General features: G+C 41.6%; 1 protein-coding gene and 1 pseudogene across 1 annotated transcript in view; both read left to right on the top strand.

The window, feature by feature from the left end:
* LOC140605327 (transcription intermediary factor 1-alpha-like) overlaps positions 1 to 27,469 on the top strand; it is a 117,733-nt gene that overhangs the window by 20,441 nt on the left and 69,823 nt on the right. The window contains exons 2-4 of the mRNA XM_072777605.1: positions 13,456 to 13,574; positions 18,276 to 18,392; positions 21,487 to 21,563. Of these exons, the coding sequence (XP_072633706.1) occupies positions 13,456 to 13,574; positions 18,276 to 18,392; positions 21,487 to 21,492 (242 nt within the window). The 3' untranslated portion in view covers positions 21,493 to 21,563. The remainder of the gene's footprint in view (positions 1 to 13,455; positions 13,575 to 18,275; positions 18,393 to 21,486; positions 21,564 to 27,469) is intronic.
* LOC140605325 (integrator complex subunit 4 pseudogene) lies at positions 23,555 to 27,404 on the top strand (annotated as a pseudogene).

Raw genomic sequence — 27,469 nt, 5'->3', positions numbered from 1 at the left:
CTTCTAATGGCCTTATGAGGGAGAGATCATGCAGTTCCCAGGGCCTAGTGCTTCAGAAAGTATCTCTGGTGTGTACTGCATGTGGTCTGTTCTTATGTTCTGACTGCTCTGTCCTTCAGGCCTGTCTCCTTGCCTGCCATGGGCAGTATTTGGTCCTTGGCCTGAGTATGGTGAGTTTTAACTGGATGTGCTTTGGTCTGCTTGTGAAATGAGACCTGTTACCACCTCTACCAGAACAGAGGCCCTGCAAAACTCTCTGGTCAGGAGGGGTGGCATGAGCTTTGTGCTGTTCTTCTGAGGGGGAGGAGCCAGCCACCCTGGGACTGAGGGAGTTGTGACTGAGAAGGGCAGTTCTACCAGAGTGCAGGAGGTTGTGCTTGATGTAAGCAAGTTAGGCAGTACCAGTGTTGGTACTGTGTGCTGCTTTTCTACATGTGGCTCTGTGTTTATGCTGAGGAGTGGGGGGAGGGAAATGGCACCAGACAGTTCTTTTGTTCTAGAGAAGTGTCTCTGGACTCTGCCTCTCAGGGACCCTCTGAGAGGAACAAATAAACCTCCCTCCCCAGTGTGTGCCTCAGGCACTCTTAAGAACACTCCACACTGTGCTTCTGGGTGGTTTGCCTGCCTTCTCTCCAGGAGCAGCACAGTACCCTCAGGGCTCTATCACAGACAAGCCCACTGTCCTTTAAAACTCCAGGCTTTAAGCCCCGCTGGTTGCAAGAACTCATGAAATTCAGCTCTTCTTGTTTTCTAAGCCAGTGGCTTGGTGGAAATGTTCTTGTGTATTCCCTTGTGTGTATGCCTCTCTCTCTCTCCCTGTCCTCCTCCTTCTCTTTTTAAAAGATTTTATTTATTCATGAGAGATGCAGAGAGAGAGAGAAAGAGGCAGAGACACAGGCAGAGGGAGAAGCAGGCTCCCTGCAGGGAGCCCGATGTGGGATTCCATCCTGGGTCTCCAGGATCATGCCCTGGGCCAAAGTCAGTGCTAAACCTCTGAACTACCCAGGCTGCTCATCTTCTCCCTTTCCCTCTTTAGTCCTCTCACCCTTCTCTGTGACCATGGCTCTCTCCCCTCCGCAGCGGCCATAATCTGTTTCTCCCCTAAGTCACATCTCCACACTTACTACCTTCTTCAGTGTGGCATCTTCTCTCCCTTTAGTTGTGGAGTTCTGTCAAGTCTTCAGGTCATATTCTGGGCTATTTAGGATGATTTCATATTATTAGCTGGGTTCATGGGACAAGGTGAACCTCGAGTCCTCATACTCCAGTGCCATCTTCCTGCTGCTTTGTGATTATCCTTTTTTAGACTACTTTTGTTTAAAGATTTTGTTTATTCATGAGAGACAGAGAGGCAGAGACATGAGCAGAGGGAGAAGCAGGCTCCCTGTGAGGAGCCCGATGTGGGACTTGATCCCAGGACTCTGGGATCACACCCTGAGCCAAAGGCAGATGCTCAACTGCTGAGCCACCCAGGCATCCCTTTTATACTACTCTTATAAGTTTTCCTCTAGAGTTATGTGAGCTTCATATAATGAATTAGAGAGTGCTACCTTTTACAGTTCTCTGAAAGAGTTTGTGTAAGATTGGAATCATTTTTTTTTCTTGAATATATAATAGCAATCAGAACTTGTGCTTTTCTTTGTGGGAAAATTTTGACTCCGGATTCAGTTTTCCTAAAGTTTTATCTATAAGACTCTTCATGTTTTCTGTTTCACTTGAGAAACTTTGGTAGTTAATTGACTTTCTTTAATTCATTGGGGTTGACTCTACTATGCTTTACAAACTCTGAATATTTTTCTTATTATGGTAAAAATGTACACAATGTAAATTTTACCATTTTAACCCCCCCCTCCTTTTTTTTTAAGAAAAACAGAGTATCTGGTTAAGGGGGACAGAGGTGGAGAGGGAGAGGGAGATCTTAGGCTCCATGCCCAGCTCGGAGCCCAACTTGGGGCTCCGTTTCACAACCCTGAGATCAAGATCTGAACTGAAATCAAAGAGTTGGGCATAAAACCATTGAGCCATCCAGGAGCTCCCCATTTTAATCATTTTTAGGCCTACAATTTCATGACTTTAGGTACAATTATAATGTTGTGTAACCATCACTACTATTCCCAAAATATTTTTCATCATCTTAAATAGAAACTCTACTCATAAGCAGTAATTCATTTCACCCTTCCTGCCCCCTGTAACTTCTATTTCGCTTTCCATCCTTCTGAATTTGTCTATTGTAGATAACTCCTATAAGTACAATTTTTATATGTATATACATATATACATCATATAAGTAGAATTACCTACATATATATGTGTATAATTTGACCTTTTTGTCTGGTTTATTTAGTATTTTCAAGGATTATCATTGTTACAGCATCAGAATTTCATTCTGATTTAATGGTCAAATAATACTCTATTTTATAGACACAGCGCATTTTATTCATTCATCTGTGATGGACAGAGCCACTGTTCCACTCTTATGAATAACACTGCTGTGAGCAAGTATATGCTGAGTTCCATTTTCAGTTCTCCTGGGCATATACCTAGAACTGGAATTGTTAGATCATTTGGTGATTCTATGTTTTTAACTCTTTGAGGAACTACCAAACTCTTTTCTGCATTGGCTGCACCACTGTATCCCACCAGCAATGTATCAGGGTCAGATTTCTCCATATCCTCCATCCTCTGCAACGCTTACATTCCTTTTTTGGATAATAGCCATTCTTGTGGATGTGAAGTGATATCTTACTGTGGTTTTGATTTACATTTCCCTACTGATTAATGATCAGAATCATTTCATATACTTATTTATCATTTGTATATCTTATTTGGAGATAGGTCTATTCGAGTCCTTTGGTACTGGCATTTTCTGTTGTTGAGTTGTAGGGCTTCTTTATATATTCTAGATATTAAAACCTTACTAAATTTTGATTTGCAAATATTTTTCTGTCTCTGTGTTGTTTTTTCACCCTTTTGATAGTGCTGTTAGTGTATAATAGTTTTAAATTCTGGTTAAGTAAAAGTGACATCATGCCTAATGACACGGTAGAACTTCATAGGGTTCGGTCTTTTCAGTGAAACAACCAATAAACTGGAGAAAACGACTAGAATCAACTGTTTTAGACTCTGGACCTTGGTCAAACTCTTAAAAGAACTAGGAGAGTGTTTGATTGAAGGGAAAGGCTGTTGCTCTTTGGTAGAGGGCTCCAAAATTTAAGGTTGTGTGTTTTGATTGGTCTGACAGATTCCTGAGGACTGGACATTGATGTTTGCTGAAATTTGAAGTGACAGTACCTCCTTCACATTTTGGAGTCAGATATTTAAGGAAATCTTTGTCAGGTGATTGGCTGGCCATCAGACTGCATGGAACAGAAACTTCACAAGGAATACATACATACTTTGCAAGATAGTTAATAAAAGTCACAAAGGAACTGTTCCCTCCATCAATAAGCAAAAATCAGCAATCTAGGAGGAGTGGGACAGTTAGAGTTCTAGAGTTACCATAATCGCCAGATCTCTTTGTGTTTAACTTACTTGGGGTTCCCCCCCCCCCACACTCCCAACCCCTACTTCTTAGATATGTAGATTCATGACTTCCATCAAATTTAGGCTATTTTCAACCATTATTTTTTTGTATTATCCCACAAGTCCCTCAGATTCTGTTCAATTTTCTTTATCATTATTTTCATTCTAGTCTTCATACTGGATAATTTGAACTGACTTGTCTTCAGGCTTGCTTATTTCTTCTGCCTGTTCAGATCTGCCATCTCTGTCAAATTCTTGCTTCCTACGAATGAATTCTATTTCCTGATTTCTTTAAATACTTTATATTTTTTGTTGTTGAAACCTGGACATTTTGAGTAGTATATTGTGGTAACTTTGGAAGTCAGGTTCTCTTCAGGAATTGATTTTGTTGCTTGTTGAGGTCTTCAGTTGCCTATTTGTATAGTGGCTTTCCTAAACTGTTTTCACAAAGCTTTCCTTGTGCCCATTACTGACCTGTTATCTTGGCACTCAGCCTGTGACATCTCAGAAGTTCTGTTGTTAATGTGTGGAATTTTTTTTAAGTGTATATGCCTCTTTAGATGTTCTGATAGGTGCCACCAAAGAAGCTGCTGTATTCTGGGGGTGCTGAATAAAGCCAGCCATCCTAGCTGACCCTCAGGGGAACCTCGTACTACCCAAATCACAAAACTCCAAAATTAAGTTTAGAGTTCAAGATCCTACTGTCCCTCTGGAACCAGCCAGCCACTTGAGGAATGCAGGCTGCTATACCCACAATGCAATAGGATTCAAGAAGGAGGAATGGTAGCTGGTTTACCCAAGCAGCTCTTTTACCAAAATTCAACAGCCTCTGTCTCTATTAAGCACTTCTCTGGTTGCTATAAGTGTCTGAGTGACTCTAGAGTTCTAAAATAGTGGATTCTGTTAGTGTTTTTCCAGCTTAATGTTTGTTTTGGTAGAGAGACCAACCCTAGAATCTGCCATTTTTTGGACATCTTTTGCTGCCATTTTTACTGCTATTTTAAAAAAGTAAATCACAGATTTGGCATTTCATCTTTAATACTTTAACTTGAATCTTCCAAAATAAGAACAATTGCCTGGATAATCTCATATCATTATCATGGGTAGTTAGCATAGCTGTTGTTTTCTAATATTCTAAGACAAGTGCATCGTTTTCACATTAACTATCTTGTCCTCAAAATGTCCTTTACAGCTGTTTTGTTCAAACCAGAAACCAGTCAAGGATTAACTAAGCACATTTAGTTACTGTGTTTCTTAAGTCTTTCTTAAACTAGAATAGTTTCCTCTCCTCTCCCTATTCTATTATTTGGACTTGTAAAGAACTCATCAGTTGGAGTGATAAAAATGTTCTGCATTTCTGTGGTGTTTCTTCATACATTTTTTTATAATATTTTATTTATTCATGAGAGACAGAGAGAGAGAGAGAGAGAAAGAGAGAGAGAGAGAAGCAGAGACACAGACAGAGGGAAAAGCAGGCTCCATGCAGGGAGCTCGATGTGGGACTCGATCCCGGGACTCCAGGATCTCCCTGAGCCAAAGGCAGATGCTCAACTGCTGAGCCACCCAGGCGTCCCTCCTCATAGGCTCTTTAAGTCATTCCTCTCAACTAGAAGTTTAGGTGATTAAATTCAGGCTGAATCTTGTTTGGTAATAGTATTCCATAGAAGATGCTTCATATTCATATGAAGAATATACTCCATATTGCATCAGGAAGCAAAGAATGTCTAGTAAAGATTTGTTAGTAGAATAGTATTGAGGTTGACTGGCCAGATCACATAAAGTTGTTTATCTTAATTGATCTTTAAAGATATTTCTGCTGGGTTTAGAGGTCCAGCAAGGCAATTATTCTATTTAACACTTGGAAGATGCCTTTCTACTGTTTTCTGATTTACATTGTTGCTGGTGAGAAGTAGGCAATCGGTCTTATTACTTTTGTCTTGTTTGATGATAAGCCATCTGTTTTTTTCTTCTTAGCTTTTAAGATCTTTCTCTTGGTAGGATTTATCACTTCACTTCTGCAAAATTCTTAGTTGTTGTATTTGCTCTCAAGCCTTTCTGAGACAATGATTAAATACTTGTTTTATATTCTATATGTATATATCTATTTCTGGAGTCCATTCTGTTCCATTGTTTGTATTTCTGTCCCTACATAAATACCATCCTGTCTTGATTACTGTAGCTCTATAGTAAGTCTTGAAATCAGATCACATAAGCCCTCCAAATTTATTTTTCAAATTGTTTTTGCTATTCTTGTCCTTTTGCATTTTCATATAAATTTTAGCATCAGTTTGTCAGTTTCTACAAAAAGCCTGGTGGTATTTTAATTGGAGTTGCACTGAATCTTTAGCTCAGTTTGGGGAGAAGGAATATCCTAACCATGTTGAATGTTCCATTCCAGGAACATGTTTAATGTCTCTCTTAAGGGTGATCATTAATTTTTGTTTCTTAGTTTTCATTATACAGGACTAACATGTAATTTGATCAAAAAGGTTCCTGTGTCATGTGTTTTTGTTTGGTTTGTTTTTGTGTGAGTATGCTTTATAATTTTTTACATAGGTGATTGCTCTTGTGACTTTAAACAATTATACTTATCCTTTTCCAACCTGTTTACGCTTTATTTCTTTATCTTGCCTTTTTTGTACTAATTAAAAGAGCTTGGAATAGAAGTTGTGAGTGGAAGTCCTTGATTTCTTCCAAGTCACACCAGAAAGCATTTAGTATTTCATCATTAAATATGTTATGTGTAAGATTTTCAAACATGGCTTTTATCAGGTTGAGGAAGTTTCATTCTATTCCTAGGATACTGAATGTATCTTTATCTTGTATGGTTGCTGAATTTTTCAAGGATGATCATACTAAGACTTTTCTCCTTTGTTAATATAGTGAGTTACTGTAATTGATTTGAATGCTCAACCAGCCTTGCATTTCCATGATAAACTTTATTTAACCATGATGTATAATCCTTTTTATGTGTTTCTTCCCTTGATATTCTGATATTTTGTTAATGATTTTTGTTAATCTTTGTTCATGAGACATACTGATCTGTACTTTTCTGTCCTGCCCTAATGATTGCATCTGATTTTAGTATCAGGACATTATTGGCCTTATAAAATGAGATGAGAAATGTGTTTCTTCTCTGTTTTCTAAGAGTTGTTTATAGCTGATATTATCTTCTTTTTATGTTTGATAGAATTCACCAGTGGTTCCTTCTAGAGCTAGACTTTTCTTTGAGGGAACGTTTGGAAACAACTTCAGTTTCTTTAATTGATACAGGGCTACTCAGGTTTTCTATTTTTTTTTTTTTTAAGATTTGGGGTAATTCTGTCTTTCAAAGAATCAGTACATTTATTGAAGTTGATCACAGTATTCTCCTGTTACTTTAAGGTCCGCAAAGTCTGTACAATGGCCTCTATTTTATTTGATTTTTTCATTATTAGTTTTTGATAAGTCTAGCTGGAGTATTAATTTTAACAACCCATCCCCCCTCACCTCCCAAACTAACTTCTGTTTCATTGCCTTTCTTGTTTTCCTTTATTTCCGTTTTCTTTTCTTTCCCAGTAGTTTTCTACTCATTATTTCCTTCATTCTGCTTTCTTTGGGATTTCTTTCTTTCTTTTTCTAGATTCTTGACATAGAAGTTTCCTAGGTCGTTGATTTTTGTTTTTTTAATCAACATGGAGATAAGTTGTTCAATTTCCACATAGTTGGGGATTTTCCAGTTCCATTTCTAATTTCTAAGTTAATCTCATTGTGATCATGGAACAATGTTGTGTGTTTTTAGTTCTTTTAATTTATTCATACTTGTTTTGTTGCTCAGCGTATGGTATTTCTGGGTATATATTCCAGACACACTTAATATGTATTCTGCTATCATTGGGTATTTAAACATAATTTGCATCAAGTTATTTGATTCTTTTGTTCAAGTTGTTTGTGTCTTTGTAAGGAATTTACCCCTTTATCATTATATATTGTCCCACTTTACATCTGGTAAAGTCTTCCAGTTTTATAGGCTTATTTATTTATAGGACCATGGACAGAGCATCACTTAGTCCTTTTCCTTTAAAATGCAGAAAAATATAATACTGAAGTGTTAATTTTTTAATAGGTGATTTCCTTGTTTAGCTTCTCCCCAGCACGTACTCCATATTCTTACTTTTGTTATTAGCTAAAAGAAGCAATTTATAGCATTTCTGAGACCTATTTCCTTTTCTCTTTAAAGTTGACTACCTGCTTGCCTTTTGGATCTCACCTTTTCCTTTCAAAAATGGGAGTTGAATTATGTTCTTATAGTATTCCCATTCTTCCCAGGATAACATGTCAAAAGAACCCCTTTTTTCATATAGGCATTCAGCTACTTACTATATAGTATATAGTGTCTTGTTTTTCTTGTACTCTTAAATTGTGAGGTTGGAATGAAACTTGAGACCCAAATTTAAGATACATTCAGCATTGAGTCCCATTGTTACTTTTAGTTATGCACTTTCTTTTCCTACTGGTACTTTTAGGTAGAGGTGCATTTATTAACCTGAATTCATTTGTAGCATTAGTAGATCATACTTTGAGGAAATCAGATAGATGAAGTCATGCTGATCCTTTCAGAAGGAGTCCCCTGTTATCTGATTTTAATTATAATGCACAGGTTTACTAAGTAACCAGCTTGACATCATTAGGCCCTTTTTATACATTTATTCATAGAATCCTTAGAACAATCCTACCTCAAATTTATTCTGATGAGTGTGAAACATGTAGCACAACTGGAACACAGCAAACTCACAATATGGTAACCATTATTATGATTATCATTTACTGTTGTTTTACAGAAGAGGAAATGGAGGCTCAAAAGGTTTTAGGGGTTATAGAGCAATCAATCCAAAGAAGGCACCTAGGTCTATATGGTTTTAAGCAACATATTCTATTTTTTTAATTTAAATATGTTCCATGTAGAATGTATACAAGATGTGTCATTAGGCTAGATTCAAATCCCAGATTTGCCACTTAGTAGTTGTATGACCCTGGGCAAGTGATGGTGATTAGTTTTCTGATCTGTAAGATGGGGATTATACTTATTAATTTACGAGAGCTGGGTTACTCTGAGGGCTACTAGTACCCTAGCAGCTAGTCTAGAGTTAGAAGAGAGCTCTGAAAAAAGCAAGCAGGTTTTTTACTAGGCCTGAGGTCTCATTTGCACCCATCTTCTCAGCGTTGGAAGCAGTTTAGTTGAACAATACACATGTTTTGAAGTTAGTACTGGAGAGGAGCTGCTACTGCTGCTGCTTTGCTCTTTCCTGGGCCTACCCACTGTCCAGACTTGTATGCTAATCATTCCCATGCTTTTCTTTATAGTTGATCATCTGTGTATGCTTTCCTATATAATAATTTATTTGAATTGTATTGGATTTTTTTTTTTTAACTTGAATGGTGTATGTTTTCTTCTAGGACTTCTTCACTTAATATAATAATTTTTGGGATTCAGTTGTGTTGGTGTCTGTAGTTAAAGTGTAGTGATGTCATTGGTGTATTTTACTTTTTGAATATATCACAGTATTTCGTTTCTACTGTTGATGGACATTTGGATTGTTTCCAGTTGTGGGCTTTTATGAAAAATGCTGTGATGAACATTCTTGAACATCTCTCCTGATGTTCTTGAACATCTCTCCTGATGCTGAAGTATGAGTTTCTCAATGTTGGAATTCTGGATCATAGGGTATGTGTATTACTAAGGGAGTTTATTAGTCATTTACCAAGTATTAATTGAGTGTTCAGGTACATTTTTAGGTTCCTTGGAATATTGCTGAATTAAATAGACACCAATGATTTACATTCTATTTGGGATCGCCTGATAATAAATAATAAATATAAATAAATATAAAGATAAATGCCACGAGGGACAAGGGAGCAGGATAAGGGGATCATTTGTACAGGAAGGTGGGTTGGGGTGCAGGTGTCATTAAAAGTAACATTTTAAAACAGACTTAAAGTTATGTACCACCTAAACATTTTCAAGCTAACCAAAAAAGCAACTGTCACCTTTAAACACACAGCAATGAATGATTAAAGTAAAAATCTCCACAATTCTTAGAGAATTATTTTTTCTTTGTTAATCAGATCTTAATCCTTACAGATTCTGAAGGGACATGTTCTGAGTGCTAAACTCTACTAGTTTGTGCAGGGAACTATAAGTGTACTCAGACTTGGTTGAATAGAAGTTACGTTTTCCGGGGCACTTGGCTGACTTAGTCAGTAGAGCATGGGACTCTTGATCTTACAGTTGTGAGTTTGAGCCCCACATTTAAGTATAGAGATTCACTTAAAAAAAATTGAAATCTTTAAAGCAAATGACATTTCCCCCTTAACTTTATGGTTAAAAAGGTATTATTAAGTTAGCATGTATTTGGATTGAAATTCATGTAGGACAAATTCCACACCTTAAACAGATGGGAATCTTTTTGTTTTTAAGTTCTTAGTTTATTAATCCTCTCATGAAAAATTTGCACAATCACCACAGATAGTTACTGCAAAACTTTTGTGCCCTTTTGCCAGCGCCAACATTTTTTTTTAATAAATTAATTTTTTATTGGTGTTCAATTTACCAACATACAGAATAACACCCAGTGCTCATCCCGTCAAGTGTCCCCCTCAGTGCCCGTCACCCACTCACCCCCACCCCCCCACCCTCCTCCCCTTCCACCACCCCTAGTTCGTTTCCCAGAGTTAGGAGTCTTTAAGTTCTGTCTACCTTTCTGATATTTCTTTTCTTTTTTTTAATTTATGATAGTCACAGAGAGAGAGAGAGAGAGAGGCAGAGACATAGGCAGAGGGAGAAGCAGGCTCCATGCACTGGGAGCCCGACGTGGGATTCGATCCCGGGTCTCCAGGATCGCGCCCTGGGCCAAAGGCAGGCGCCAAACCGCTGCGCCACCCAGGGATCCCCCTTTCTGATATTTCCCACACATTTCTTCTCCCTTCCCTTATATTCCCTTTCACTATTATTTATATTCCCCACATGAATGAGAACATACAATGTTTGTCCTTCTCCAATTGACCTACTTCACTCAGCATCATACCTTCCAGTTCCATCCACATTGAAGCAAATGGTGGGTATTTGTCGTTTCTAGTGGCTGAGGAATATTCCATTGTATACATAGACCACATCTTCTTTATCCATTCATCTTTCGATGGACACCGAGGCTCCTTCCACAGTTTGGCTATGCCAACATTCTTTTGCAATCCACCTGATTTTCTTCATTCTGTCCTTGTGCTCCTTTTCAGGTTTTCTTGACATCCTTTTCTTCTCATGGGCTATGTCTTGCATGTCTACGTTTGGGTTTGTTTTTCCTTGCATAATCCACGGAATCACAAATCATGCCAAAGCCAGTTGTCTTGCCACCACCAAAATGAATTCTGAATCCAAATAAAAAGATGACATCTAATGTAGCCTTGTACATTTTGGCTAGTTTTTCTCGAATTTCTGTCTTAGGTACTCTTGCCTTTCTGGGGTGAAGAACATCAATGACTGTCTATTTTTTTATGTTGTTTTTTTTTTTTTTTAAAGATTTTATTTAGTCATGAGAGACAGAGAGAGAGAGAGAGGCAGAGACACAGGCAGAGGGAGAAGCAGGCTCCATGCAGCGAGCCTGACGTGGGACTCCATTCTGGGTCTCCAGGATCACGCCCTGGGCTGAAGGTGGCACTAAACCGCTGAGCCACCCAGGCTGCCCTGTCTATTTCTGCTGAAGTAGTTGGTTCGTTGCAAACTTCCTGGTCCTCCACATAGTTACTGCGTTGTTCATGAGGGCAGCTGAGCTTCAAGCAGCCAGGAAAGAAAAGAGAGCCACAAGTGGATTCTTCATCTGTGGACTAATATCTTTTATACCAAAATGATGTGATCAATTAACCTGTGGTTTTCTAAACAGTTTTGTAAAGGGTAGTGGAAGAGCCTACACCTGGATCAGTCAGCTAAGAGTTCAAATCATAATTCCAGATTAACCAGAGTTTCTGATCTGTTTCCTCATCTTTATGAGGGTAATGCACTGCATACAAGGAGAACACTAAATAAATGTCAGTTCGTTTTAGGGTTTGGGTTTGTTTTTTTTTTTTTTTTGACTTTATATTTTGAAATAATAATAGGTTGATGGGAATTTACAGAGAGATCTCATCATGTACCCAGTTTTCCCCTGTGATTACATCTAACGTAACTAGTACAAAACAAAACAAGGAAATTAACATTGGTACAACAGTGCCTATAGTTCTTTGCCACTTTGTCAGGTGTAGATTCATATATTCATCATCACAATCAATACACTTCTGTTCCTGTTTTATTCCATAACCACCAGTGCTCTCTTTGTAGTCATATCTACCCTTTCCTCATTCCATACTCCATCATCCCTAACTTCAGGCAAAGCACTGTTTTCTATCTCTATAGTCTTGTCATTTTAAGAATGCTACATAAATAGAATCATTCATAAGTGACCTTTTGAAATTAGCTTTTTTCCACTCAGAATGCTGCCCTTAAAATCCAATCAATTTGTTGTATGTATTAAAAGTTATTTCCCTTTTATTGCTAACTAGCATTCCATGGTATGGATATAGCACAGTTTACTTAATCATTAACTTATTTCAGGAGATTTGGGTCTTTTCAAGTTTGAGGTGATTATGAATAACGCTGAATTAAGTTTGTGTTCAGATTTTTGTACACTTAAGTTTGTTCCTTTGGAATGCCCTGGAGTGTGATTAATCATATGATAAATATTATGTTTAATTTTTAAGAAATTGCTAAGCTATTTTCTATTCCCCTTGGGAATGTATGAGTGATCCAAAATAAAAAGTAGTGGCAATACCTATGTACTCCTATCTCATCTTGATTTTAAATTTGCATTACCTGATGGCTAGTGATGTGTCCAAAGCAATTGCTTTGTGTTAAGTAATAGCAGGTATGACCTGGAAGAGAGTGGACATTATAAAAGAGCCCAGTTACAATTTGAATGAGATGTGCTCAATTAGTGCTTAGTATATTTGTATTTAAATTTATAATGAGAGCTCATGTATATAGAGAACAAATTGTGATTGCCTAAGATGTAAAGGGTCATGAACGGGTAAAGAATGAGCAGGGTCAAAGGTACAAATTTCCAGTTATAAAATGGAAATTTTATACAGCATGGTGACTGTACAGCATGGTGACTATAGTTAATAATATTATATTGCCTATTTGAAAGTATCTAGAACTATGACCCAGCAATTGCACTACTGGGTATTTACCCCAAAGATACAGATGTAGTGAAATGAGGGGACACCTGCACCCCAATGTTCATAGCAGCAGTGTCCACAATAGCCAAATTGTGGAAGGAGCCACGATGTCCTTTGACAGATGAATGGATAAAGAAGATGTGGTGTATATGTACAATGGAATATTACTCAGCCATCAGAAAGGATAAATACCATTTACATTGACGTGGAAGGAACTGGAGGGTGTTATGCTGAGTGAAATAAGTCAACTGGAGAAAGACAGTTATCACATGTTTTGACTTATGTGTGAAATAAAAGAAATAGTGCAAGGGACTGTAAAGGAAGGAAGGGAAACTGAATGGGGGAAAAATAGAGGAAGACAAACCATGAGAGACTCAACTCTGGGAAACAAGTTTGCTGAAGGGAAAGTGGGTGGGGGGATGCGGTAACTGGGTCACAGGCATTAAGGAGGGCATGTGATGTGATAAGCACTGGTGTTACGCTATATGTTGGCAAATTGAATGTAAATTTTTTTAAAAAGTAGCTAGAAGAGTGAATCTTTAAAATTCTTATCACAGGAAAAAACTTTTGTAACTGCATGGTGGCAGATGTTAACTTACTGCCATGATCATTTTACAGTTATATACAAACAATGAAATCGTTATGCTGTGCAAACCAAAAAAACTTTGAACGCAATTTTGTTTTTCCCAGTTGGAGTCATTCGATGTCCAGTTTGCGGCCAAGAATGTGCAGAGAGACACATCATAGATAACTTTTTTGTGAAGGACACTACTGAGGTTCCCAGCAGTACAGTAGAAAAGTGTAATCAGGTAAGCGTATTAATTAAGTCTTAAATGTTTTGCCTCCTTCTATTGAGACGTCCTAAACTCCTGACAGACTCTAAAATAAAAGGTGTTTGGGATCCCTGGGTGGCGCAGCGGTTTGGCGCCTGCCTTTGGCCCAGGGCGCGATCCTGGAGACCCGGGATTGAATCCCACATCAGGCTCCCGGTGCACGGAGCCTGCTTCTCCCTCTGCCTATGTCTCTGCCTCTCTCTCTTTCTCTCTCTGTGACTATCATAAATAAATAAAAATTAAAAAAAAAATAAAAGGTGTTTGACATTGACCATTATGTCTGTCAATAATTATGTAATATTTTAAACAGGGCTTGGTGCAGGGAATAAACTTTCTAATTGTTGTGAAACCAGCTTTAAAGAATGAAAATGTAATTATGTCAGCTACAGTGTGAAGTACTTAAGACCTCTGAAAGTTCCCCTGTGAATACCAGTGATTTTTCTTTTTTGTCTTCCAGATTGTCATGTCACTTTGCTTCATATGTGATTATACTAGATAAACTTTGTTAGTTACATCACTTTATCAGATGAACTGTAGTAATGCATGTGAATGCTCAGTCCAGGAAATTCAAAAGTAAAGTAGTATAATCAACAGAGTAGTTATTATCCAATATGAATTGATGGTGATAAGATGAGAATTGAAGATATTCTTTTTTTTTTTTTTAAGACTTTATTCATTAATTCATGAGAGATAGAGAGAGAGAGAGAAGCAGAGACACAGGCAGAGGGAGAAGCAGGGAACTTCAGGCTCCATGCAGGGAGCCTGAATTGGGACTTGATCTCAGGACCCCGGGATCACGCACGCCCTGAGCTGAAGGCAGATGCTCAACTGCTAAGCCACCCAGATACCCCAGAGAATAGAAGGGATTCTAATCTGAAGGACAAATTTAAGAGGCTGCTTTATGCCTCTCTATAATATTAGTTTTGGTAAGTTTAGTTACTCTGTTTTTGTCACAGAAACATAATAGGAAGAAGTTATGATCCATTAAACTAGAGACAAAGTCCAAATTGACATGTTTGCTATAGATAAGCGAGGGGGAGTGTGTTAAACCTGGTTCAGGAATAGGGTACTTGGAGGAATATTTTGGGATTATTCATGGGAATATCATGGGAATATTCATGGGAATATCCCATGAAGATGGGAGAGATGATAATGTGGGATGAAGGAAGCACTAGGCAAAAGATAGAGAGATCTGAACTAGTCTGGTGGCAATAAGGAAAGGAAGGGAAGAAGTCCATACAGGGCTTGATATACCTGATTGGATGTGGAAGTGAGAGGAACCCCATTACTAGGATGGTGGTGCTTTTCACAGAGAGAAAGCGGGCAGAGAAGTGGTTAGAGAATTGGTTTTGAATATGATTGAGTTTGCCTGTAAGACTAAGGTAATGTCATCCATGGTCAAACTGGAGCTCTAAGGAAAGTTTGTAGCTGAAGAAGTTTAAAACCTTTTTGTTACAGATAATTTTAAGCATTACCAGGAGAGGGACAGTTTCACTTGACTCCCATGTACAGGTTACCTAGTTTAGTAGTCATCAATTCTTGTTTTATGTTTAACCTGATAGCATCCTCCCCCTGACCACACCACACATTATATTTTGTTGAAGTTATTCCCAGACATTATATCCTCTAACCCATAAGTCATTTTCTATGGGAAAATAAGTTTTATAAACATAACCACATTAATTTCGTATGTAAATAAAATTACAGTAATTCCTTAATATATCAAACATCCAGTGATAACCTATCTAATTGTTGTGGTTTCTTTTTTTAAAACAGTGGTTTGTAAGGATCCAATAAGGTCTACACAATTGACGTCTCAACCCTGTATTTTAATTAATCTCAAATTACCTTTTCACTTTATTGGTTTTCTTTTTCCTCCCTTTTAACCTATTTGTTAGATAAACTGGGTCTTAGTCTTGTAAAGTTAGCCTTATTCTGCATTTTGCTGACCATCTTCATGAAGTCACTTATGTACACTGGCAATAAGAATGTAGAGACTGATTTAGTTTCAGGTTCCATTGGGTGAGGGGTTGGTGGTATAAGAATACTTTCATCTGGGCAGCCCTGGTGGCTCAGCGGTTTAGTGCCACCTTCAGCCTAGGATGTGATCCTGGAGACCCAGGATCGAGTCCCACGTCAGGCTCCCTGCGTGGAGCCTGCTTCTCCCTCTGCCTGTGTCTTTGCCTCTCTCTCTACCTGTGTCTTTCATGAATAAATAAATAAAATATTTTTAAAAAAATACTTTCATCCATATGTCTGAGTGTACTTCAATCAGGAGGCATAGGAGTTGGGTTCTCTTTCTTTTTTCTGATGTCAGTGGCCATTAATTATCACTGCCATGATCCCATATTATATTAGGCACTTGGAAAATTGTGCCATTCTCATTCTGTTATTTCCCCTGTTTTTCTTAACTGGAAGAGAAACCAAAGGTTTCCTTCATTTATTCTTTGGTTATAAAGGAAAGGTAGATTAGACACTTGATTTATTTTTCCTTTATTTGCTGATTTTTAGAGTAGTAACCTAGTTTCTTAGCATTCTGCAGAGGTTGACTAACAAGTGGGTGTGTGTGGGTGTGTGTTATTATGAATTAATGGATTTTTAACCCAAAATGTGTTGTAGTAGTTGTTCTTATTGATGCTCAAATTGTGCCATCTTGGCAAAAGGAGCCTCACATTGATTCCTGAGTCATTCTGATACAATTGCAGTTAGTCACTGCTGTCTCCCTTCCTTTCTCTTTTCACAAGATATTAGGGGCTTTGATTCCTTTTAGCTGGAAATGCTATCTATCTGGAGACCACAGTATGGGTGCCAAGGGTACTCATCACCACTGAGTTGGTCATATTTCTAGGCCTTGAAGGAGAATGATTTAGCAAATACTTTTTATTGAAAAAAGAGAAGTGACTGCACTTAACTGTATCAAGCACTGAGTGATGTATAGAATTGTTGGATCATAAAATTGTACACCTGAAACTAATATAACACTACGTTAATTACATTTGAATAAAAAAGAATAAACAAGTCCATCAGGTTTGGTCTTGAATTTAGGCCACATAGTATCTCCTGGGGAACAGGCAAAGGATCCTCTCTAAAGCATCTTTTTATTAAGAAGCTCATCAACCTCAAACACATGAAATTTTAAGGACCTGCAATAGAGAGAGTCTCTGAAATCTTTAAGTGTCAGGGAAGGGGATAAACAGAATACAAAGTAAGTATTAGATGATAGAAAGCTGTTAAGCTTAGTAAGGAAGCTAGTGTTTTTAAGAAGGCTAGGATTTTAGAAAAGTGATGTTGCAAATTTTTAACAGAAAAGTAAGCAAGTTTAGTCTTAGTATATTAATATATTAACCAAGTGAACAGATTTCTGGAGCAAAAATGTGAGAAATGACCCGAGAAGCTCTGACAGCAAGTGGCTATACCAAAAAAATTAAAACCATGTCCCCCCTAGTGCCAAAACCACCAGATGATAGTGTAAAAATTCAGTGTACAATTATTCGTTTTATGTGATCCCAAATGTCCAAAGTCATGTTTCTGTTGCTGTTATTTTTTTCCACAGAACTAATAGTTTGACCTGGTGTCCTATAGAGTATGTGAGAAATAAGGGTTTTTAGCTATGCAAAGTCTTTAGATGGAGTTTAGGAACAAGATAAGAGTGACAATTCTGACCATTTCATTTAATGTTACACTGTACCACAGTCCCGAAGAGTGCATTATATACAAAGGAAATCCAACAGAATAATTAACTGTGTTCCCCTTTTTTTTCTAATGCTGGCATCCCTATTTAGTGATTTAAGTGACCTTGCACTTTTAAACCACATTATGTAAAGTACTGTAATGAATTTTATGAAAAATTAATAAAACTGGTTATCTTCTACATTACTATTTCCCTGGAGCTACTCTTGAGTTATTTACATGGTTTGTCAGGGGTTATCATGTTCACTTCCAAGTTAAATTTTTTAAAGTGCTATATTTTATGTTGCTTAAAGCTTACTGCATTTAAGGCATAATAACATCAAGAGGTTGTTTTGTTTTTTTGTTTTTAGTTTTTTTTTTTTTTTAACTCTTCCCATTTTTCCCAAAGGCATATATTTGTGACCTCTATGATGGCACAACTACCTGATGTTTAAAAGTGATCTTTAAAATATATGTTTACAGGGGCACCTGGGTGGCTCAGTGGTTGAACCTCTGCCTTTCTCAGGTCATGATCCCAGGGTTCTAGGATCAAGTCCCACATCAGGCTCCCTGCATGGAGCCTGCTTCTCCCTCTGCCTCTCTGTCTCTCATGAATAAATAAAATCTTAAAAAAAAATTAAAAAAAAAATGCATTGTTTCCTAGTTATGAAATTGTAAAATAATAAATAAATCTGCTTAGATAGATCTGTGATTACTTTTTGCCAGGTTGGCCAAGTGACCTAAGATGCTAAAACCATGCATGATGTTTATCTTTCCAAAATTTCCAAATTAATTTAGAGTATCCATGAATAATATATCATAAAGACTCCCTCTTTCTTAGGGATAATTTGGAAAGCATGAAAAACCTGCCTTCTAGGGATATATTTGAGGGTTTTTTAAGATTATTATTTGTTTTTAATGATATCTTAAATAGTTTCTATTTTGGGGCTTTTCTTCATTTTAGATATATTAGCTTGAAATAATTAGCTTGTTTACTTGTCTTTCCAGGTACCATTTTATAGAAGAAGCTTTTCAGAATCAGAAAGTGATCATAGATACACTAATCACCAAACTGATGGAAAAAACAAAATACATAAGATTCACAGGAAATCAGATCCAAAACAGGTACATTTACATTTGTGATATTATAAAAAAAAATCATCTTTATGTAATGTATTAAGTATATTCACCTTTAGAACAGACATTTTACTTAGCTGGTGGTGAAAATAAGCCTGGGTAAGCTGTTAGATGGCTCTAATAACACATAGTTTATCAGACTTCTCTAGAAACTTTTAAGTTCTGGAAAATGGGCTGAAAAGCATTCCTTTCAGCCATGAAATTTGAAAACTGTTACGGTAATAAACTACATTGAGTAATAGCTCATTTACCTAGCAGATATTGAAAATTTATAACTATCTGGTGTTTCAATTTTAAGGGAATACCAGGATTTAAAAACAAAATGAACTATTTTTGCAGGGAGCAAGAGACACGGAGGGAGACACAGAGCCCGAGAGAGGCTTCGTGCCTCCCTGAGCAGGAGTCCCTCGGGACTGAGCCGGCGGGAGGTGGGGGTGAGGGGGGTGGGGGCAAGGCCTCGCGCCCCAGGGCCCCAACCAGACTAGCGGGCGGAGGCGGGGCGGAGGCAGAGGCGGTCTCCGGTCTCCTCTAGGCTCCGCGGAGGGCGGGCCTCTGTGGGGGGGGGGCGTGGCCGGAGCCTATCCGGCGCCTGACGCCAAGCGGACCCAAAGGGGGCCAGGGCGTGGCCGCGGGAGGAGCTGGGCGCAGAGGCGGCGACCCCGACCCTGACCCAACCCGACCCGACCCGACCCGACCCACCATGGCTGTGGCAGGAGGTTGCGGGGCCGCGCCGCCGCTCCAGGCCCGCGGTTCCCAGCGCTGCGGGCTCCCGGCAGCGGCTCTGCAGGCCTCGGCCCCCGGAGCGCAGGTCGGCGTGGCCCCGGGAGGCGTGAGGGGCCCCGGGGTGGCTGTGCGAGAGGCATCTGGCCCTCGCGTGTGGCGCGGCGGGTGCCTGGGAGGGACCGCGTGGGGGACAGCGGGCCTCGGGGGCCGCACGGAGGCGCCCCCGTGGCGAGCCCGGCGGACACCCTTTGGGCCGCCAGGGTGCCGGGCAGAGGGCTGCGCGGGGGAGGAGTGGTGGGACCTGTTCTCGGAGGGGGGTGGCGGCGGGGCCTCCTCCGGGTCAGGCCAGGTCTCCTCCGGGGCGGCTCAGGGAGGGTGCGGGGCCCCTGCCCCGGGGCCCAGGGAGGGTGCCGCGGAGCCCCTGCGCGTGCGCTCAGAGGGGTTAGGGTGCAGGCACTGTCCACCGTCAGGGCAGGGCCTTGGGGCGGTGGCTTGAGGGTCTGGGCTGCTGGGCCCCAGGAGCCCCCCCAAGGCCCTGGCTCTTCTTCAGCCCCCCGCCCCGCTCCCCCCTCCCCGCTCTCAGGTCCCTCCCTAAGTGCCCCAGCCTGGCCGGGAGCCCGCCCCCCGCCCTGGTCCCTATCCGGTGAGTACGGCTACCTCTGAAAGTTTTGCATTTTGAAAGCGAGCGTTCCCCTTTCTGCACATCCTCTCCAACACTTGTTTCCTGTCCGGACAATTTTGCCCATTCTCACCGCTGTGAGGTGGGATCTCCTTGTGGTTTTGATCTGTATTTCCCTGATGGAAATACAGTGATGTGGCGCACTTTCTCATGGGCTTGTCGGCCACCTCTACGTCTTGCTCTGTGCCGTTGCCATTGGTGTCTTTTGCCCATTTCCGGATTGGATGGTTGGTTTCTCTGCTGTGGAGTTGAATAGGTTCTTTAGAGATCTTGGATGCTGACCCTTTATCCGACGGGTCATTTGCACGTAGCTGCTCCCATTCTGGAGGTTGTCCGTCGGTTTTGTTGAGTGTCTCTTTGGCTGTGCGGAAGCTTCTCATCCTGGTGAAGTCCCAATAGTTCATCTCTGCTTTTGTTTCTCTGGCCTTCATGGGTGTATCTTGCAAGAAGTTGCTGTGGCCAAGTTCGGGAAGGGCGTTGCCTGTGTTCTCCCCCAGGGTTTTGACGGAATCTCGTCTCACATTTACATCTTTCATCAATTTTGAGTTTATCTTTGTGTCTGGTGTGAGACAGTGGTCCAGGTTCACTCCTCTGCATGTGGCTGTCTGGAGTTCCCTGAGGCATTTATGGAAGAGACTTGTCTTTTTTCCAGTGGATGGTCTCTCCTGCTTGATCGAATATATGGTCTTGATTGTCAAGTTGAGGGTCCACTTCTGGATTCCTCTTCTGTTCCATTGATGGATGTGTCTGTTTTTGTGCCTGTACCACACTGTCTTGCTGAGCACAGCTTTGCAGCGCAACCTGAAATCCGGCATTGTGCTGCCCCCCTGCTGTGGTCTTCTTGGCTACTATTCCCGTGGCCATTTGGGGTCCTTTCTGATTCCACACAAATCTTCAGATGATCTGTTCCAGCTCTCTGAGGAGAGTCCGTGGTATTTTTGATAGGGATTCTGTTAATTGTGTAAATTGCCCTGGGTCACGTGGACATTTTCCCAATATTCATTCTTCGGATCCATGAGCATGGAATAGTTTGCCATCTCTTTGTGTCTTCCTCAGTCTCTTTCAGACATGTTCTGTCGTTTTTTGGGTAGAGATCCTTTACCTCTTTGGTTAGGTTTATCCCTAGGTAGTGCATGCTTTTGGGTGCCATCGTAAATGGAGTTAACTCCTTAATTTCTCTTTCTTCAGTCTCATCGTTAGCGTCTAGAAAGGCCACTGATTTCTGGGCATTGATTTTGTACCCTGCCACACTGCCGAATTTGCTGTATGAGTTCTAGCAGTCTTGGGGTGGAGTCTTTTGGGTTTTCTAGGTGTACGGTATCATGTCATCTGCGAAGAGGGAGAGTTTGACTTCTTCTAGGCTGATTTGAATGCCTTCTGTTTCTTTTTGTTGCCTGATTCCTGAAGCTACGATGTCTAGTGTTATGTTGAATAGCAGTGGTGAGAGTGGACATCCCTGTCTCGTTCCTGATCTTCTTCAGGGAAAGGCTCCCAGCGTTTGCCCCTTGGGAATGATAATTTGCTGTGGGCTTTTCGTAGATGGCTTTGAAGATGCTGAGGAACGTTCCCTCTATCCCTATACTCTGAAGCATTTGGATCAGGAATGGATGCCGTATTTTGTCAAATGCTTTCTCTGCATCTATTGAGAGGATCATCTGGTTCTTGTTTTTTCTCTTGCAGATCTGATCAGTCACACAGAGTGTTTGCTGAGTGTTGAACCAGCCTTGCGTCCCGGGGATAAATGCCACCTGGTCACGGTGAGTAACTTCTCAATGTACCATTGGATCGTATTGGCTCGTATCTCGTTGAGAACGTTTGCATCCGTGTTCATCGGGGACATCGGTCTATAACTCTCCTTTTTGGTGGGGTGGGGTCTTTGTCTGCTTCTGGACTTCAGGTGATGCTGGCCTCATAGAACGAGTTTGGAAGTATTCCATCTCCAGAAGCTTCAGCTGGCCTCACTGTAGTCTCTGTGGTGGGCTCTTGATTTGGTTCAGGATGTAGCTCAGTGGCCAGAGTCGTTCGCTCCACTGAGGCAGGTGGCTGCTCCGGCATGTGCGGGAACCCAATAGCATGCACCTGGGTGTGCTCTTCCTCCAGGGTGGCCATGGGTACACGTAGCTCTTGCATGTCGGAACAGTGAGTCAGAGGTGTTACCACCACGTGCATTGGTTTGGTCTCAGCAGCTGGCTTCTCGGCTCGAGCCGTGACCAGCTCGATCACCTCTGGCTCTGAAGCTTTAGCAGGCCCCGAGGTAGGAGCTGGGGCCGGTTGTTGAGGTGGTTCAGGATATTGCACAGGGGCAGACACTAGTTGCTCCACTGAGCTGGGTGGCTGCTCCGGCATGTGGTGGACCCTGTGTAGCATGCACGGGGACATGATGTACCACAAGGGTGGCCAAGATTGCAGGTGGGTCCTCCTTGTCGAGAGAGTGAATCAGAGGCGTGACCACCTCGTGCATTGGCTTGGCCTCAGCAGCTGGCATCTGCGCTCTGGCCAAGCACTCAGCACTGACAGCCCTGCCCAGCTCGATCACCTCAGGCCCAGAAGCTTCATCAGGCCCCACCTTCGGAGCTGGGGTGGGCTACTGACGTGGTTCATGATGTTGCTCAGGGACCGAAGCTGGTTGCTGCACTGAGGCAGGTGACCCCTTTGGCATGGCATGCCGGGGACATTGATAGTGGGTGCCCGGGGGAGCTCTTCTTGCAGGGTAGCCAAGTGTGCAGGTGGCTCCTCCAGGTCGGGACAGTGAATCAGAGGTGTGACTGCCATCTAAATTGGCTTGGCCTCAGCAGCTGGCATCTCGGCTCGGGCCAAGCACTCAGCACCAGCTGCCATGCCCGGCTCGAACTGCTCAGGCCCATAAGCTTCAGCTCGCCCCAGTGTAGTAGCTCTGGCGGGCTCTTGATTTCATTTAGAATGTTGCTCAGTGCCCGAAATCGGTACTCCACTGAGGCAGGTGGCTGCTCCGTCATGTGGGGGATCCTGATAGCAGGCCCCTTGGCGTGGTCTTCCTCCAGGGTGGCTGTGGGTACAGGTACTTTTTCACATTTGAAATACATTATTGCCTATTTGCTTATGTTAAAAAAATAACTGTGTCCAAGACAAAGATTCTTATTTACTGATGCATTTAAATCTTTCTCATAATGGTCTATGGCATTTAATGTAGTAGGGAAATTGTTCATATCGGTGCCTCCAGCAGCTTTTCCTTCTGTACTTGTGGTGTTCCTGTTTATATCATTCGGATATCTTTTGAAAAACAATGACATTCTTTAGAATCCTGAAGATTTACCTGGTGTTTTATTTTTTTTTTTTTATTTTTTTATTTTTTTAGTGTCATACATTTCCATTTATTGGACCTACTGAATACATCAGTTAAATGTTTGCTTATTTTACATAAAGGGCCCGTTTTCTTTTTTTTTTAATTTTTAATTTTTTATTGGAGTTCACTTTGTCCACATATAGCGCAACACCCAGTGCTCATCCCGCCAAGAGCCCCCCTCATTGCCCATCACCCAGTCACCCCACCCCTTCCACCCACTTCCCCTTCCACTACCCCTTGTTTGTTTCCCAGAGTTAGGTGTCTCTTGTTTTGTCACCCTCACTGATACTTTCACTCATTTTCTCTGCTTTGCCTTTATTCCCTTTCCCTAATTTTTATATTTCCCAAATGAATGAGACCATATAATGTCCTTTTCCGATTGACTGTTTTCACTCAGCATAATAGCCGGGACAGCTGCACCCCAATGTTTATAGCAGCAATGTCCACAATAGGCAAACTGTGGAAGGAGCCTCGGTGTCCATTGAAAGATGATGGGTCAAGAAGCTGTGGTGTGGCGGGCAGTCATGGCGGCTCACCTAAAGAAACGAGTGTACGAGGAATTCACTAAGGTGGTCCAGCAACAACAGGAGGAAATTGCAACCAAGAAACTGCAATTGACAAAACCAAGTAAATCTGCAGCACTCCACGTAGATCGGTGTAAAGCTCCCTCCCCAGCGGATGCTTTGCAGTATCTACTCCAGTTTGCCAGAAAGCCTGTTGAAGCAGAAAGTGTGGAAGTAGTAGTCAGGATTCTCTTGGAACGTTGTTACAAGGAGAATGATCCATCTGTGAGACTGAAAATTGCATCATTGTTGGGTTTATTATCAAAGACTGCAGGATTTTCACCAGACTGCATTATGGATGATGCCATTAACATCCTGCAGAATGAAAAGTCTCATCAAGTCCTTGCTCAACTGTTGGACACCTTGCTTGCAATTGGCACCAAACTCCCAGAGAATCAAGCTATCCAGATGGGATTAGTTGATGTAGCCTGCAAGCACCTCACAGATATGTCTCCTGGTGTAAGAAATAAGTGCCTGCAATTACTTGTCAATCTTGGCTCTTTGGAGACAAGTGTCACAAAAGATGGAGAAGGCCTAGCTGTCAGAGATGTCCAGATTATAGGGGATTACTTCAGTGACCAAGACCCACGTGTCAGAACAGCGGCTATAAAAGCCATGTTGCAGCTTCATGAAAGAGGACTGAAATTACACCAAGCAATTTATAATCAGGCCTGTAAATTGTTGCCTGATGACTATGAACAAGTGCGCAGCGCTGCAGTCCAACTTATCTGGGCTGTCAGTCAGCTCTATCCTGAAAGCACTGTCCCCATTCCTTCTTCTAATGAAGAAATTTGCTTAGTTGATGATGCATTTGGAAAAATTTGTCCCATGGTCAGTGATGGCTCCTGGGTGGTTCGAGTCAGGCTGCAAAGCTATTGGGCTCAATGGAACAAGTCAGTTTTCACATCTTGGAGCAGACGCTCGACAAGAAGCTCATGTCAGATCTCAGGAGAAAACGCACTACACATGCACGTGCCAAGGAACTTTACAGGTCAGGAGAGTTTTCCAGTGGCAGAAAGTGGGGAGGTGATGCTCCCAAAGACGAAATAGATACAGGAGCTGTGAACTTGATTGAGTCAGGAGCTTGTGGACCCTTTGTTCCTGGATTGGAAGATGAGATGTATGAGGTCCGCATTGCTGCTGTGGAGGCTCTCTGCATGCTGGCCCAATCTTCACCTTCTTTTGCGGAGAAGTGCCGCCCTGATTTCCCGGTTGACATGTTTAATGATGAAATTGAGGAAGTATGTCTGCAGTCCATACACAGTATGAGAAAAATTTCTAATAATATCACTCTCCGAGAGGATCAGCAGTGTCCTGGCTGTGTTAGAGGATTCGTCCAGAGATATTCGAGAGGCTGGCTCTTCACGAACTTTTATGCTGTACTAATGTTTCGACTAAAGAAGGGATTCATCTCGCACTGGCGGAGCTGCTGAAAAATTTAACCAAGTACCCTACTGATAGGGACTCTATGTGGAAGTGCTTGAAGTTTCTGGGAAGTCGGCATCGAACCCTGGTGCTTCCCTTGGTGCCAAAGCTCCTGAGCACCCATCCATTTTTTGACACAGCTGAACCAGATATGGATGACCCAGCTTACATTGCAGTTTTGGTTCTTATTTTTAATGCTGCTACAACCTGTCCAACAATGCCAGCACTGTTCTCAGATCATACCTTCAGGCATTATGCCTACCTCCGAGACAGTCTTTCTCATCTTGTTCTTGCCTCAAAGTTATCAGGTAGAAAACTAGTGTCATCGGCCGTTTCTCCCGGTATTGCGCCCCATGAGGACCCGTCCCATCAGTTCCTGCAGCAGAGCCCTGAAAGGGTGTACAGTCTTCAGAGCACCGGGCCCCTCAGGGAACCCAGAAGCTGCTGGAGTTCACCATCCAGGATCTGCAAAGACTTGGAGAAGTTGCTGACTTCTCGGCTACCTATCTTCGGTGTCAGCTTCTTCTCATCAAGGCCTTGCAGGGAAAGCTGTGTAATGTGGCTGCCCCTTTATATTTGAAGCAGAGTGACTTGGCCTCCGCAGCAGCAAAACAGATCATGGAAGAGACCTACAAAATGGAGTTCATGTACAGTTGTGTGGAGAAGAAACAGGTGGTGATTATACATCACATGAGGCTGCAGGCCAAAGCTTTGCAACTTATAGTAACAGCACGGACTACTCGAGGAGTTGACCCCTTATTTGGGATGTGTGAAAACTTTTTACAGGAAGTGGACTTCTTTCAGAGGTGTTTTATTGCTGATTTGCCCCCACCTACAGGACAGCTTTGTGGACAAACTTCTTGACCTTATGCCCCGACTCATGACATCCAAGCCTGTGGAAGTGGTCAAAATTCTACAGACCATGCTGAGGCAGAGTACCTCCTTGCACCTCCCCCTTCCAGAGCAGATCCACACACTTCAGCCACCATCATTGAGCCAGCAGGCGAGTCAGACAACCCTTTGCGGTTTACATCTGGATTGGTTGTGACCCTGGATGTCGATGCGACCCTGGAACATGTGCAGGACCCTGAGAGTGCTGTGAAGGTCCAGGTCTTCTATCCAGATGGCCAGGCTCAGATGATTCATCCTAAGCTGGCAGACTTGCAGAATCCTGGCCCACCCAGGGCGCCACCGGCTTTTCACTCAGGTGTACCTCTCCCATACTGCCTGGACAGAACCATGCCAGGTGGAAGTGAGGCTGCTACTGGCCTACAACTCCAATTCCCGCATTCCAAAATCCCCCTGGATTGAAGGTGGCAAAGTGTCCCCCCAGGTGGAAACCAGCATCGAGGGCACCATCCCCTTCAGCAAGTCTGTGAACGTTTACATAATGCCCAAACCCGCAAGGCGCTGAGTCACAAGCATTGTGTAGAGCTGAAGCTGAGAAAGACCTTCTTAGGTAGCAGAGTGAGCCCGAAGCCTAGAGCACTTCACCTGGAGCCGGCATATGGGCATGAGCACCATCACCCTTATCGTCTCATCTGGTATCAAACACAAAATAAATTATTTTGCATTAAAAAATCAAAAACCTTCAAGTCCACACCTCTTCCTTCCCTGACTCCCCCCACCACCTCTATAAAGTTGAGAAAACAACAACAACAACAAAAGAAGCTGTGGTCTTACAGCTTACAATGGAATATTACTCAGCCATTAGAAACGACAAACGCCATGAAAGGAGAGTGACGTTTGGTTCTACTTGTTGGGTTCATGCTGTTGTACGTATGTGTGCAGCCAACCAGCAGTGCTCGTTATGTACCAGATCATCTACTAAGAAGGGTCTTTTACTCAAAACCAGGAAAGAGGAGAGAGAAAGAACTAGTTTCGAGAGCTTTTTGATTTGGAAAAAGCATTCCAAAAATCACGATTTTCATTATACAGTAAGGGAGTAGCTTCCTTTCTGTGTTCATTCTCGTGAGGATTAACGATAGAGGGAGTCCTGTGAAATGAAGACCACTTTGTATTCCAATTTACTTCCTGGAATTTCTTAATTGTTTCCTTTTTTTTTGGTTTTTACTGACATTCAAAAACTGAAAAACTTCTGGCTCATAACTTTGTTGCATTTCTAGGTCCCTGCAGCAACAAAAGGAAATCGTCGTATTAGGACTAGAAGTTTAAGTGAGTCCTAAAGTATTGGAAGAAAATTCTAAACTATACATTGAGCTTCTACAAGGAAAAGATTGAGTTTATTTTTTTTTAATTTTTTATTTATTTATGATGGTCACAGAGAGAGAGAGAGAGAGAGAGAGGGAGAGGCAGAGACACAGGCAGAGGGAGAAGCAGGCTCCATGCACTG

The sequence above is a fragment of the Canis lupus genome, chromosome 15 (assembly GCF_048164855.1).
Source record: "Canis lupus baileyi chromosome 15, mCanLup2.hap1, whole genome shotgun sequence".
Classification (NCBI taxonomy): Eukaryota; Metazoa; Chordata; class Mammalia; order Carnivora; family Canidae; genus Canis; species Canis lupus.
The sequence above is the reverse complement of the archived record's forward strand: the minus strand, read 5'-3'. Positions and strand labels throughout refer to the sequence as shown.